The 15,102-nt window shown below is 44.9% G+C and overlaps 1 protein-coding gene across 1 annotated transcript; it reads right to left on the minus strand.

The window, feature by feature from the left end:
• Positions 1–68: 68 nt before the first annotated feature.
• taf7 (TAF7 RNA polymerase II, TATA box binding protein (TBP)-associated factor) lies at positions 69–9,534 on the minus strand. The gene is made up of 5 exons (XM_065019142.1): positions 8,559–9,534; positions 8,000–8,140; positions 7,663–7,783; positions 1,570–1,673; positions 69–364 (listed from the first exon to the last, which is right to left on the minus strand). Exons 3-5 carry the CDS (start codon positions 7,781–7,783, stop codon positions 320–322), a joined length of 270 nt encoding a protein of 89 aa, XP_064875214.1. The 5' UTR covers positions 8,000–8,140; positions 8,559–9,534; the 3' UTR covers positions 69–319.
• Positions 9,535–15,102: the final 5,568 nt, after the last annotated feature.

A 15,102-nucleotide genomic window follows, 5' to 3' on the forward strand; every position in this document is an offset into this window, starting at 1 on the left:
TTCCATTGCTAGGTCAAATGAGGTGAGACAGTGTTGATCTGTCACTAGGAAATGTCAAACACAAACGATTCAATGGCTTAAAAAGTTTATTTACAGAGATCTACCAACCTATTAAATAAAATAGGAAGAATACAAAAACAGGAAACACGAGTCCTCCAACGAGTCCATGATGTCTGGAGGCAAAAGGGAAAATATATAATGGAATGAAACAGTATGTAAAGGAGGGCTCTTTCAGTGGTGGCAGATGCTTCTTCTCTATTCCCCAGCCGGTCTCACAGCACCCATTTGACACTTGGCTGCCCCCTGGTGGTCACTTGGGTCACTTCTCGATCAGTGAGTCCAGCTGCTCCTGAAGCGAGGCCAGCTGTTGGAGCAGAGATTGGGAGGGTTGATTGATGCCTAATGCCCGGGTGTAATTAGTAGGCTAAGTGGATAATGATTAACACGTCTTCCAACATTATTCCTTTTCCATTCATTTGTCAATACAAACAGCAAAACAAGCTGATGTGAAGACAGAGACGGGACTTGAATACTGATCGTTGGATTGGTGTTAAGAGTTCTTGACAATTCCAATTAAGATCGATTTAGATTGAGTCAAAGAATTGACTTAGAAATAAAGAAAACCCTCGCCATTGGATGTGTAAGGATGTTCAGTTGCTAGGTGAAGACAATGGCAGTTCAATAAAGTGCTTCTTATATAAAAAATATAAAAAACGTGTTTTGGTGTGCTTGTTTGTCTATTCAATTCAAGCATCTTAAATTGCACTGTAACGTAGCGACAGTATACTTTCCCCTTTGCATTCCTTTATGGTAAATTCTGCTTAATACCAAATGAAATGATCAATATACATATAAATTGATGCGGTTTTAAATGCACCTTCCCGTCTTGCTCTGCCAATCTTACCCGCTCCATCGCTCCTCCTGATGAATGATTTTAATTGAGCAGAGCCTGATAGCAGTTCTGCTAAATAAGAGCAGAGTATAGTCTGTCTCAGCATTAGACAGTTCCCTTAGCTTGTTTTGATGTTTCAAATTGGAGCCTGCCGTTGCGCGTAGTGAGCGTATCGTTCACCTGACAGAAAGGCTATTTGGAATCTTAGTCAGATTCCCGTGACCTTTTCCTGTGGCTGGGATAATAATGGTGAAAGATCGAGAACTCAGCCAGGCGAGCAGAGAGCTGAAAAGTCTTGGTAAAACAAGCCAAGGCTGCCCGTGTCTCACACGTTTTTAAATCTGCCCCGAGGAGCTGTTGGCGGAACTATGAATTTTTATGGGTTTTTTTCCCTGTGAGGAACGCACAAAGGGCTGATGGCAGAAATGTACTATTTATGCCTTCTAAAAAAATTACATCTTCAAGTTGCCCTGCGGTCGGAGTTTGGGAAGTTAGTAGTTTAGAGTGGTTATATTCCACATAAATACTTCTCCCTCCAAGGTTGTGTGTGCGCATTTGAGTGAAAGAGTACAAGACTTCTTTTTGAAGGCCTATATGAAATCAGTCTGTGGTCATCTCACTCTGCTATATGACTCAAATGTCATGTAAAAGTAGTGTCTATAGCTCCCTTTCAGCACCTGGTTCTCCACCTTCATGATGAGGTCCTCCTGTTGTTTCTTGCGGGCGCCCGTCTCCTTCAGCTTGGCCTTCACACCGTCTACCTGCATGTGGTACTCCATCACTACAGGAGGAGGCACAGAAGAACCATTTACAGTGTCAGGTTTCCTCAAAACACACAGGTTTCACAATAGCTCAATGGAACCGAGTTCATTCCTCATCTCCACTCTTAAAATCTACATTGAGTGAAAGCAATAAGCTGGACATGTGTCATTTTGATCCTCTTTAAGATGCGTATGAAGCAGGGAAAGGAAGCATTAGAAGGTGACAACTGGTATGGAGATTCAACCCACTGACTCTTCCACACACAGCAGCACCAAGACACGGCCATTTGCTACACGCCAACTGAAATTGAATAAAACCAACAAGGGCCTCTGATTTTGCACAAATCAGAACACATGCTTCCTTCTTCCATCAAAACCTGTGGCAATCAGGTAGTTTGCCTCCAGGAATCAGCAGTATAAACAATACCAAAGCATACTCCCCCGCACCTGTTTCGGTGAAAAGCTGAGGGATGGGGCTGGAGAAATGTAACCACGCTCTAATTCATAGAGCTATGGATGCAAGGACTGACCATCCATGTTATCAACATGAACATGTTTTGGGGCTACATAGTGTTTGTTTACATTTACTTTGTTTACAACGCTTGGAGTAAAACAAACTTATATTTTGGGTTCCAGTGGGGTATGACAGTGATATTCTTCAAGAAGACAGCGCCTCCAGAAAGAATTCAGACCCCTTACATTTTGTTATGTTACAGCCTTATACTAAAATTGATTAAATCGTCGTCCTTTCTCCCATTCTTCTCTGCAGATCCTCTCAAACTCTGTCAGGTTGGATGGGGAGCACTGCTGCACAGTTATTTTCAGGTCTCTCCAGAGATGTTTGATCGGGTTCAAGTCCGGGGCTCTGGCTGGGCCACTCAAGGACATTCAGAGACTTGTCCCAAAGCCACTCCTACGTTGTCTTGGCTGTGTGCTTAGGGTCGCTGTCCTGTTGGAAGGTGAACCTTCGGCCCAGTCTAAGGTCCTGAGCAGGTTCTCTGTGCTTTGCTCCATTCATCTTTGCCTCGATCCCGAATAGTCTCTCAGTCCCTGCCGCTGAAAAATATCCCCACAGCATGATGCTGCCACCACCATACTTCACGTAGGGATGGTGCCAGGTTTCCTCCAGATGTGGAGTCTGGCATTCAGGCCAAAGAGTTCAATCTTGGTTTCATCAGACCAGAAAATCTTCTTTATCGTGGTCTAAGAGTCTTTAGGTCGCTTTTGGCAAACTCCAAGTGGGCTGTCATGTGCCTTTTGCTGAGGAATGGCTTCCGTCTGGCCACTCTACCATAAAGGCATGATTGGTGGAGCGCTGCAGAGATGGTTGACCTTCTGGAAGAATCTCCCATCTCCACAGAGGATCTCTAGAGCTCTGTCAGTCAGAGTGACCATCGGGTTCTTGGTAACCTCCCTGACCAAGGCCTTTCTCCCCGATTGCTCAGTTTAATACATTTTAAAAAATGTCTAAAAACCTGTTTCCATTTTGTCATTATGGGGTATTGTGTGTAGATTGCTGAGTATTTTTTTTTTAATAAGGCAGTAATATAACAAATTGTGGAAAAAGTCAAGGGGTCTGAATACTTCACAAAGGCACTGTATAGGAATAGGCCAATTTAAAGTGAATCCAATCCCAGAACCAGGCTGAGGTTAATGTTAGCTCTCCGTTTTCTGGCCCACATTAGCTCTCATTAGTAGGGAGATGGCCTGAAAACACGTTAGGTGGAATCCGTTGAATTAAATCAAAGAGTATTGATTTAAAAGAAAACGTGCTACAGAGGTCATGGGCTCCTCATTAACGGCACTAGTTTCACAGGCATGTGTGTGGACAGCCACAGCCAGACTTTGACCCATTAAAAGAGGCAGCCCTACAACAGATTAACGGAAAGCTGCAGGACTGGGATGCAGCTTTAGCTGTGTGACGGACAGCTCCATGTGAGCCAGTGAAGGTGCACCGAGCTGTCAGAGAGACAGAGAGCTAGCCCAGCTGTGACTGAACCAGGCTGCAGGAGGAGAGAGAGAGCACCTGTCAGTCTTCTGAGTGGGGAGATAACTGGAGATGAAGGGATGGAGACGTTCGTCTGACCTAGAAAACTCAGTCTTACTCTAACTTAAGCTCATTTGTGTAGGGTTGGGTATTGCCGTCCTCCATTTTGACAAGGGGACATATAGAGTGGTTAATGTGATTTGATGTCCGATCTTTTTGTCGGTCCTCAGGCGGTGCTTCTGTTCTGAAATTACGCCCACATATCAGCCCCAACCCCCACCCACCCATCCTCTTCTCACGTTGGCTGCTATTCCAATAACGCAGACAGATCATTCTGATAGGTGCCACGTTGATACCAATTACAAGACAATCACTCTCCTGTTAGAATAGATATGAAAATGTTATTGCCAAGGAACATTTTGTTGCCAAAATGGAGACAGGATGCCAACGTCTGAATATGTACGACTGCAATCCCCTCTCCATCTGTTTAAATTATATATTTTTCTGTTTTCAGTGTTCTTACGACTCTCCACCAACAAAACACAGTCTTCCCTGTAGGACAGTTATGGACCCACTAGGGCCTACTGTACTGTGCTGGGAGTGGGACAGTGTAAGGCTATGTGACATACCGTTTGTTCCAACTTCTGTATGGGTGTTGTTTGGGGAAAACGGTTATGTTACAGTCTAATTCTTTATAAATGCTTAAGTACTATACTTACTGTACGTACTGGAGTGGGAAAACACTTGTTTAATTTGGCCGCGAGAACTGATTAGAACCTGGTCTTGTTTGACAATGCTTTAAAGAAGTGGAGCCAAGTCCCGCCATCTCTCGTGTAACCTTGCCTCCCGTTAGGTGAGGCAAGCAGCTCTTTGTGCAGAGGTATATAATGACTGTGAATCCGTAACCTCCGAGTTCCTCTCCGGGTTTATCCTGTGTGATCTCCCTTGCAATTGCTTGAATAAACTCTTATTAACTGGATAATGAGCTCTGCCTGATCCTTGGAACGAGTTTTCCTCAAGAGTGGGGTGGCTCTCAGGTAGTGGGAGAGTGGGATGTGTTATGGCTCTCATTTCAAACATCAGCCACATATTGAATACATGTATTGCGTTAACTGTGAGCCACTCTGTATGGAACCAAAGTATCTGCTATACGACAATATCAAAGTATTATGTGAGAGGAGCTTGTTGTGCCCACTTCCATGGTGCTTACCAGAGGAGCCATGCCCCGTCTGTTGAGTCCAGGTTGACCAGACAGCCTTTGTTGTCTGCCTCCTTGGTCTCATCCTCAGCTATCACCTCCCAGCCTGAACACCAGGTCAGGGAAACATTGGACACCAAACACTACCTCACTGCTTTCATTAAGTTATGTGATGTTCCAACTATTACAAACATACTGGCTTCAATATGGGCCAACAATGATATATTAAAGTTCCAGAGTCCACTTAAATTAACACTCAGGGAGCTGTTGATGCTGTACCCCTGGGGTAGGCAACCCTGGTCCTGGAGTGCCGCAGGCACTTCATGTCTTTGATTTAACCAACCTTGAAGACCAGGTGTCTTCAATTTAGATGACCAATGAACTGATCAATTAGCTCAGTTGGTCAGGTGTGGTGCCTAGTTGGAACAAAATCCTGCGGCATGCCAGGAACAGGGTTGCCTACCCCTTCGGTACCCTGTTCTGTGCTCTTATTCTGTCCTGCTGCTTTATTGTTTCATTACAGTGCTAACACGAGAAGGTGTTGGTGCAGGTGACATTAAGACATTAGCAGGAGTCAGTTCGGGTGAGGCCCAGCAGAGCAGAGTGTAGGCTCCCGCTGGCCTCTCCTCAACAGCTACAGGCTGTTGTGTTTCATTTACGGTGTACGCCTTAGGCACGTGACAAACTCATTCTACGGCGGGCCGAGTGTCTGTGGGTTTTTGCTCCACCCTTGTACTTGATTGATGAATTAAGGTCACTAATTAGTAAAGAACTCCCCTCACCTGGTTGTCTAGGTCTTAATTGAAAGAAAATTTTAAAAAACCCGGAGACACTACACCCTCCATGGAATGAGTTTGACAGCCCTGATCCAAGAGACGGGTTGATACAGCATTAGAGAGAGTGAGTCTGTGTGATATATATATATATATATATATGTGCTTGTTTGCCCCAGTGCGTGATATAAAAGGACACGGACACTAACGGCCTCTGCGTCAGTGCTTAGCAATCTCTTTACCTTCTCCACGTCGGGAGACTCGATGTACTGCAGAGGAAATCAGATTACATTTACTTCTGGCCTCCAGACTACTGCACACCGCCTCGGCACACAACACTACTGCACACACACACACACACACATACATACACTGCCCTCAGAGCGAACATCTGGCCATGTGCCAGCAAACACATTTGGAATAAAACAGGGAGCCAAATCGATATGGCCCTGCACCTTAAAGATTATTTATTCAAAAGACAAAATTAGGAATCCTTTCTCTCATTCGCTCAGATCAAAGCGTAGTTAGATTGCTTTTATGCATATCTTTGGGGCAAATGAAGATAGGCCTTTATTTACACTGAAGAAGAATATAAACTCAACATGTTGGTCCCATGTTTCATGAGCTGAAGTAAAAGATCCCAGAAATGTTTCATACACACAAAAAGCCTATTTCTCTCAAATGTTGTACACAAATCTTAACATCCCTGTTAGTGAGCATTTCTCCTTTGCAAAGATAATCCATCCATCCGACAAGTATGGCATATCAAGAAGCTGATTAAACAGCATGATCATTACACAGGTGTACCTTGTGCTGAGGGCAATAAAAGGCCACTAAAATGTGCAGTTGTCACAACACAATGCCACAGATGTCTCAAGTTGAGGGAACGTGCAATTGGCATGCTGACTGTAGGAATGTCCACCAGACCTGTTGCCAGAGAATGTAATGTTAATTTCTCTTCCATAAGCCACCTCCAAGACTATTTGGCAGTAAGTCCAACCAGCCTCACAACCGCAGACCACGTGTATGGCGTCATGTGGGAAAGTGGGTTGCTTTTGTCAACGTTGTGAACAGAATGCCCAATGGTGGCAGTGGGGTTATGGTATGGGCAGGCATAAGCTATGGATAATAAATACAATTGCATTTTATCGATGGCAATTTGAATGCACAGAGATACTGTATCGAGATCCTGAGGCCCATTGTTGTGCCATTCATCTGTTGCCATCACCTCACGTTTCAGCATGATAATGCACAACCCCATGTCGTAAGGATCTGTACACAATTCCTAGACGCTGAAAATGTCCCAGTTCTTCCATGGTCTTCATACTCAGACATGTCACCCATTGAACATGTTTGGGATGCTCTGGATCGACAGCGTGTTCCAGTTCCCACCAATATCCATCAACTTCGCCATTGAAGAAGAGTGGGACAACATTCCACAGACAGCCTGATCAACACTACGTGAAGGAGACGTGTCGTGCTGCATGAGGCAAATGGTGGTCACACCAGATACTGACTGGTTTTCCGATCCACGGCCCTACTTTTTTTTTAAAGGTACCTGTGACCAACAGATGCATATCTGTATTCCCAGTCATGTGAAATCTATTTATTTAATTTGACTGATTTCCTTATATGAACTGTAACGCAGTCAAATCTTTAAAAATGTTGCATGTTGTGTTTATATTTTTGTTCAGTATATATGTAAATCGTAGTTTACTTCCGCTGCTGTTGCTATTTTTATGTCGTTTGAATAAAGGGCCTGGGACGAGATCTCGGCATCATCTTAAGAAAATATTCACGAGAAGAAGGGAAAGAGCGCAGAGGAAACGAATGTCAGTAGCTCTCTTTTTTTTGATATCTTCTTGAATCTTCTCTTCCTTGTGTTCTTCAGAGGACAGGTGGGAGACCAAAACATTATGATTTCACGTTCACAGCTCAATCAAAAAGCAAACTTCTAGACCTGCTGAGGCTTGAGGTTAAGTCTCGGCAGCCGGGCTACAAAGTGCTACACTCAGCAAATTTCAATACAGAGGGGATATAGTTCTACTTACTGCCATGGTTCCACACAAAGCTCTTGACCTCGTCTTTGACCTTCTTCTTCTTGGGGTCTACAGTACCAGTGGGCTCCTCCGGGGGAGGGTAGAGGTCTCCGTCCAAAGTGCACACCAGCATCTGCCGCACACAGAACAGGGTCAATGAATATCAGTTCATTATAGACCAAAGAGCAATGAAAAATGGACCTTTATTGACCTTTTAGAATGCTCGAAAAGTCAACACAAAAACGATAATATGCGAGGTCATTATCAATACAGAATAGAACAGGGCGGCCTGAGTCATAGAGCAGACACTGCCGCTGTTGACAACTGGTCTATACACAATCCTACTCACTTCTATGAGCGCATCCTTCCTGTCCAACCTGACAGATGTCAGCAGTCTTCTAGAAGGACCGTTTTCAGAGACTCCAGGATGCAGGACAGATCCACCAGTAGGGGATGCGGTCCCTTCTCACGATGCCATGTTGACCATTAACTGGAGAGGGAGCAGCATGTCATTTCACACTTATGTCATAAACCTATGCCTATTGATATTATACTATAGATGCATATGCTATATGTCCTACATGCCCGGTAAGGAATGGACATTCTCTGATGTGATGCTGTGAGATTTAATTGAATAACCTCATATGGACCAAAATGTTCAAATAGGCTTTAGGGTTAAACAAGGTTCTTCCTACTTTACTTTCAAATGGCTTAATCAGCATGATTAATGAGGGCACTTTACAGTATCCTTGATTTGAATTATGCAAATTACAAAGCCTAACTTTCTACATTAAAGTGTGGTAATGGTGTGAGTGAACAGTTAGGACAACAAGGTACACTTGAACTAGCAACACATGACGGCTCAATACATATTAGACCATAAATGAGTTGAATAGAGCTTGACCTACCAGTCTGTCTTTGAGGTTCATGCTGCTAGATTGGGTAATCCGTTTTATCGTTGAGGCATATTCTTTTGTCAGAGATAATGCAAATTAGAAAGACATCCATTACCGACTTGGTTCCTGGCATGGCAAGGGTTAGGTTAGATAAAGAGGTTAGGTTAGCGAAAATGCAAAAAAATGTTGACGTTAATTTGACAAAAACTAGATCCCGCCTAGCTCTCAACCTCTAGGCGGCATTACGCCTTGACAGTTCTCAGCCATTAGCTTCGCCCATGACTGCCTTATGTCAACTACAATCCCGACGCTGCGTTTTGACGTTTAGAATCTATAATAATCATCACTTGCGCTATGATTAAGAAACATATGGGCTTTATCTTTCTTCAGCGATAAAGAGTCGTTCAAATAAAAAAAAGATACATTACATGACCAAAAGTATTTGGACACCTGCTCGTCGAAAATCATGTGCATTAATATGTAGTTGTTCCCCCCTTTGCTGCTATAACAGCCTCCAATCTTATGGGAAGGCTTTTCACCATATGTTGGAACATTTGCTGCGGAGACTTGCTTCCATTCAGCCACAATAGTATTAGTGAGGTTGGGAGATTAGGCTTGGTTTACAGTCAGCTCCAATTCATCGCAAAGGTGTTCCATGGGGTTGAAGTCAGGTTTCGGTGCAGGCCAGTCATGGTCTTCCACACCAATCTCTATAAGGCATTTCTGTATGGACTTCGATTTGTGCACAGGGACATTGGCATGCTGAAACAGGAAAGGGCCTTCCCCAAACTGTTCCCACAAAGTTGGAAGTGCTTCATCATCTAGAATGTCATTGTATGCTGTAGCCAGAGCAAATATTTTCCTTCACTGGAACTAAGGGGCATGGAAAACAGCCCCAGACCATTATTCCTCCTCCACCAAACTTTACAGTTGGCACTATGCATTGGGGCAGGAAGCGTTCTTCTGGCATCCGCCAAACCCAGATTCGTCTGTCGGACAGCCAGATGGTGAAGTGTGATTCATCACTCCAGAGAAAGCTTTAGCAGTGCAGAAATTTGATCAACAGACTTGTTGGAAAGGTGGCATGCTATGACGGTACTACAGGAGGTTGGTGGCACCTTAATTGAGGTGGACGGCTCGTGGTAATGACTGGAATGGTAACAAATACATCAAACACAAGGTTTCCAGGTGTTTGATGTCATTCTATTTGGGCCGTTCAGGCCATTATTATGAGCCGTTCTCCCCTCAGCAGCCTCCTGTGGACAGTGCCACATTGAACGTCACTGAGCACTTCAGTAAGGCCATTCTACCGCCAATGTTAGTCTATGGAGATTGCCTGACTGTGTGCTCAATTTTATACACCTGTCAGCAACAGGTGTGGCTAAAATAGTAAAATCCACTAATTTGAAGGGGTGTCCACATACTTTTGTACATATAGTGTACACTTATTGTAGCAGTTTTGTATAGATTATACAGGTATGGGTGCCTTCATCTGACAAAACTACACTTCCCGAGTTACGCTTACGCTGTTTGGAGCATGCTATACAGATAATTATCACAGGTGGTTGCCTCTTGTCTACAGTCTGTTTTCCATAAACAGGAGCTGTAACATGGAGATATGGCCCTGTGGGAACACTAACTCTATCAGGGTGTGTATTAATTTAACCTTTTGTTTTTTTCATGATTTCTCGCTGATATGAAAGCTATGGTCCGTAACGCAAGCGATGCATGTTAATGTTCAGACTGAGGATCAGGGATCTTATTAACAAAACTCCCCTCCCGCAGAAGACGCCTTCATGATTAAGGGCTAGATCCCTTCTGGCCATGACACAGGTTAGGAGAATTAGGTTAAGGTTAGGAAAATAGTTTGCTTAAATGCTCTCCTAACCTCTTATGAAAAGTCCTGTCCTCGAGTACTCCCAACTGCACACATTTTCGTTGTAGCCATTTACATTTACATTTAAGTCATTTAGCAGACGCTCTTATCCAGAGCGACTTACAAATTGGTGCGTTCACCTTAAGACATCCAGTGGAACAGCCACTTTACAATAGTGCATCTAAATCTTTTAAGGGGGGGTGAGAAGGATTACTTTATCCTATCCTAGGTATTCCTGAAAGAGGTGGGGTTTCAGGTGTCTCCGGAAGGTGGTGATTGACTCCGCTGTCCTGGCGTCGTGAGGGAGTTTGTTCCACCATTGGGGGGCCAGAGCAGCGAACAGTTTTGACTGGGCTGCGCGGGAACTGTACTTCCTCAGTGGTAGGGAGGCGAGCAGGCCAGAGGTGGATGAACGCAGTGCCCTTGTTTGGGTGTAGGGCCTGATCAGAGCCTGGAGGTACTGAGGTGCCGTTCCCCTCACAGCTCCGTAGGCAAGCACCATGGTCTTGTAGCGGATGCGAGCTTCAACTGGAAGCCAGTGGAGAGAGCGGAGGAGCGGGGTGACGTGAGAGAACTTGGGAAGGTTGAACACCAGACGGGCTGCGGCGTTCTGGATGAGTTGTAGGGGTTTAATGGCACAGGCAGGGAGCCCAGCCAACAGCGAGTTGCAGTAATCCAGACGGGAGATGACAAGTGCCTGGATTAGGACCTGCGCTGCTTCCTGTGTGAGGCAGGGTCGTACTCTGCGGATGTTGTAGAGCATGAACCTACAAGAACGGGCCACCGCCTTGATGTTAGTTGAGAACGACAGGGTGTTGTCCAGGATCACGCCAAGGTTCTTAGCGCTCTGGGAGGAGGACACAATGGAGTTGTCAACCGTGATGGCGAGATCATGGAACGGGCAGTCCTTCCCCAGGAGGAAGAGCAGCTCCGTCTTGCCGAGGTTCAGCTTGAGGTGGTGATCCGTCATCCACACTGATATGTCTGCCAGACATGCAGAGATGCGATTCGCCACCTGGTCATCAGAAGGGGGAAAGGAGAAGATTAATTGTGTGTCGTCTGCATAGTAATGATAGGAGAGACCATGTGAGGTTATGACAGAGCCAAGTGACTTGGTGTATAGCGAGAATAGGAGAGGGCCTAGAACAGAGCCCTGGGGACGCCAGTGGTGAGAGCGCGTGGTGAGGAGACAGATTCTCGCCACGCCACCTGGTAGGAGCGACCTGTCAGGTAGGACGCAATCCAAGCGTGGGCCGCGCCGGAGATGCCCAACTCGGAGAGGGTGGAGAGGAGGATCTGATGGTTCACAGTATCGAAGGCAGCCGATAGGTCTAGAAGGATGAGAGCAGAGGAGAGAGAGTTAGCTTTAGCAGTGCGGAGGGCCTCCGTGATACAGAGAAGAGCAGTCTAAGTTGAATGACTAGTCTTGAAACCTGACTGATTTGGATCAAGAAGGTCATTCTGAGAGAGATAGCGGGAGAGCTGGCCAAGGACGGCACGTTCAAGAGTTTTGGAGAGAAAGGAAAGAAGGGATACTGGTCTGTAGTTGTTGACATCGGAGGGATCGAGTGTAGGTTTTTTCAGAAGGGGTGCAACTCTCGCTCTCTTGAAGACAGAAGGGACGTAGCCAGCGGTCAGGGATGAGTTGATGAGCGAGGTGAGGTAAGGGAGAAGGTCTCCGGAAATGGTCTGGAGAAGAGAGGAGGGAATAGGGTCAAGCGGGCAGGTTGTTGGGCGGCCGGCCGTCACAACAACTACGTCACGTCACGTAGCCCAGGTCAAACATGCCTGGTTCAACTCATTGAGGGCCTGATGATTAGGTGATAAATTGAATCAGGTGTGTTTGTCCAAAACTACAATAAAAATGTGTACTGTTGGGGGAACATGAAGACCAAAGTTGGGAATCACTGCTGTACTCCATCCTTATTGTGGGCAGCCGCAGGACAAATTGACTCTCCAGCTCATGTTGTGCTTCATTGTGTGTTTTTTTTTACTGACCTTCCCCACTGCAAATTAGTGCATAATAACAGATTAATATTAGTCTTTAATGGTAGCTACCTATAATTAACAAAAATATAAATGCAACATGTACATTGTCAGTTTCATGGGCTGAAATAAAATCTCCCAGAAATGTTTCATATGCACAAAGCTTATTGCTCTCAAATTTTGTGCACAAATTTGTTTACATCCCAGTTAGTGAGTTTTTCTCCTTTGCCTAAATATTCCATCCACCTAACAGGTGTGGCGTCTCGAGAACACAGATGCACCTTATGCTAGGGACCAGAGAAGGCCACTAATATGTGCCGTTTTGTCCAACAACACAAAGCCACAGATGTGTCTGTTATAAAGCCCCTTTGTGGGGAAAAACTCATACTGTTTGGCTGGGCCTGGCTCCCCACCAATGGCTGTGCCACTGCCCAGTTGTGAAATCCATAGATTAGGGCCTAATGAATTTATTTCATTTGACTGATGTCAAAATATGAACTGTAACTAAGTAAAATCTTTTAAATTAATATATAATTCATATATAATATAATTAATATATTTTTCAGTGTAGTTAACTGGCTAGTTACTGGAGCTGTCTGACAATTTCTAGTAACTTTAACTGATTTCATTTGGCTTCACCGAAGACAAACTTCTAATATTCCATGTTAACAAAACGTACATTTTATTTTGGAGGTACATTGTTTGTATTTTTGTTCTGCATGGTGACTACTTTGAAATGAAAAATAGACTGATGCACACAGCAAACCGGAAAAGTCTTATTTAATTAGGTCTTACCTAAAATTCAAACGGCACATTCCGCCACCTACTGGCCGAAATGGGAGCAGGACGGCTTAACATCCCAAACCGACCCCTAGCCCCTTTCTTACGTACTTTAGTGAATCAGAAATATATAGGTGATAGAATCCTCACGAAATCATATGATAAAAGCAATAACCAGCACCTAACATGTGGACACATGGGTAGACTGTAAAATGTAATGTATTTATTTTTTGCAAAGGAAGGAAAAGATAGGTGCAGTTTATTGTGCTGGAACGAAGCTTCATGGTGCGTTCAAGACAACTTAGAAACCTGGAACCTTCGAGTTAAATTTTGCGTAGAGCTTCCTATTGGTTGATTCTGATACTTTCCAAGTGGGAAAGGCTGAGCTGAATGCCGCGTTCACGTTATGTCGGGAACTCGGGGCATACGAATTAAAATTAACATAAATTATTTGCGTAGATCTTCCTATTGGTAGATCTTCCGATTGGTTGATTCTGGTACAAGTGGGAAAGTCGGGTATCAAACTCAGCAAAAAAAAGACATGTCCTTTCACTGTCAACTGCATTTATTTTCAGCACTTAACATGTGTAAATATTTGTATGAACATAAGATTCAACAACTGAGACATAAACTGAACAAGTTACACAGACATGTGACTAACAGAAATTGAATAATGTGTCCCTGAACAAAAGGGGGATCAAAAGTAACAGTCAGTATCTGGTGTGGCCACCAGCTGCATTAAGTACTGCAGTGCATCCTCTACTCATGGACTGCACCAGATTTGCCTGTTCTTTTTGTGAGATGATACCCCACTCTTCCACCAAGGCACCTGCAAGTTTCTGGACATTTCTGGGGGGAATGGCCCTAGCCCTAACCTTCCTACCCAACAGGTCCCAGACGTGCTCAATGGGATTGAGATCCGGGCTCTTCGCTGGCCATGGCAGAACACTGACATTCCTGTCTTGCAGGAAATCACACACAGAACGAGCAGTAATGTCTGGTGGCATTGTCATGCTGGAGGGTTATGTCAGGATGAGCCTGCAGGAAGGGTACCACATGAGGGAGGAGGATGTCTTCCCTGTAAGGCACAGCGTTGAGATTGCCTGTAATGACAACAAGCTCAGTCCGATGGTGCTGTGACACACCGTCCCAGACCATGACGGACCCTCCACCTCAAAATCGATCCCGCTCCAGAGTACAGACCTCGGTGTAATGCTCATTCCTTCAACAATAAACGCGAATCCGACCATAACCCCTGGTGAGACAAAACCGTGACACGTCAGTTAAGAGCACTTTTTTGCCAGTCCTGTCTGGTCCAGCGACGGTGGGTTTGTACCCATAGATGACGTTGTTGCCGGTGATGTCTGGTGAGGACCTGCCTTACAACAGGCCTACAAGCCCTCAGTCCAGCCTCTCAGCCTATTGTGGACTGTCTGAGCACTGATGGAGGGATTGTGCGTTCCTGGTGTAACTCTGGCAGTTGTTGCCATTCTGCAGGTGTGATGTTCGGATGTACCGATCCTGTGCAGGTGTTGTTACACGTGGTCTGCCACTGTGAGGACGATCAGTTGTCCGTCCTGTCTCCCTGTAGCGCTGTCATAGGCGTCTCACAGTACGGACATTGCAATTTATTGCCCTGGTCACATCTGCAGTCCTCATGCCTCCTTGCAGCATGCCTAAGGCACGTTCACGCAGATGAGCAGGGACCCTGGGCATCTTTCTTTTGGTGTTTTTCAGAGTCAGTAGAAACGCCTCTTTAGTGTCCTAACTTTTCATAACTGTCACCGTAATTGCCTACTGTCTGTAAGCTGTTAGTGTCTTAACAACCGTTCCACAGGTGCATGTTCATGAATTGTTTATGGTTCATTGAACAAGCATGGGAAACAGTGTTTAAACCCTTTACAATGAAGATCT

The sequence above is a fragment of the Oncorhynchus nerka genome, linkage group LG6, assembly GCF_034236695.1.
Source record: "Oncorhynchus nerka isolate Pitt River linkage group LG6, Oner_Uvic_2.0, whole genome shotgun sequence".
In the NCBI taxonomy this organism is placed as follows: Eukaryota; Metazoa; Chordata; class Actinopteri; order Salmoniformes; family Salmonidae; genus Oncorhynchus; species Oncorhynchus nerka.

Coding starts and splice junctions, on each gene's coding strand:
- taf7 (XM_065019142.1), bottom strand. CDS start 7,783: ATGCTGGTGTGCACTTTGGACGGAGACCTCTACCCTCCCCCGGAGGAG. Junction 1,674..7,662: donor CTTTGTGTGGAACCATGGCA/GTAAGTAGAACT, acceptor CTCCTCCTGTAG/TGATGGAGTACCACATGCAG. Junction 365..1,569: donor TCATGAAGGTGGAGAACCAG/GTGCTGAAAGGG, acceptor CTGCTCCAACAG/CTGGCCTCGCTTCAGGAGCA.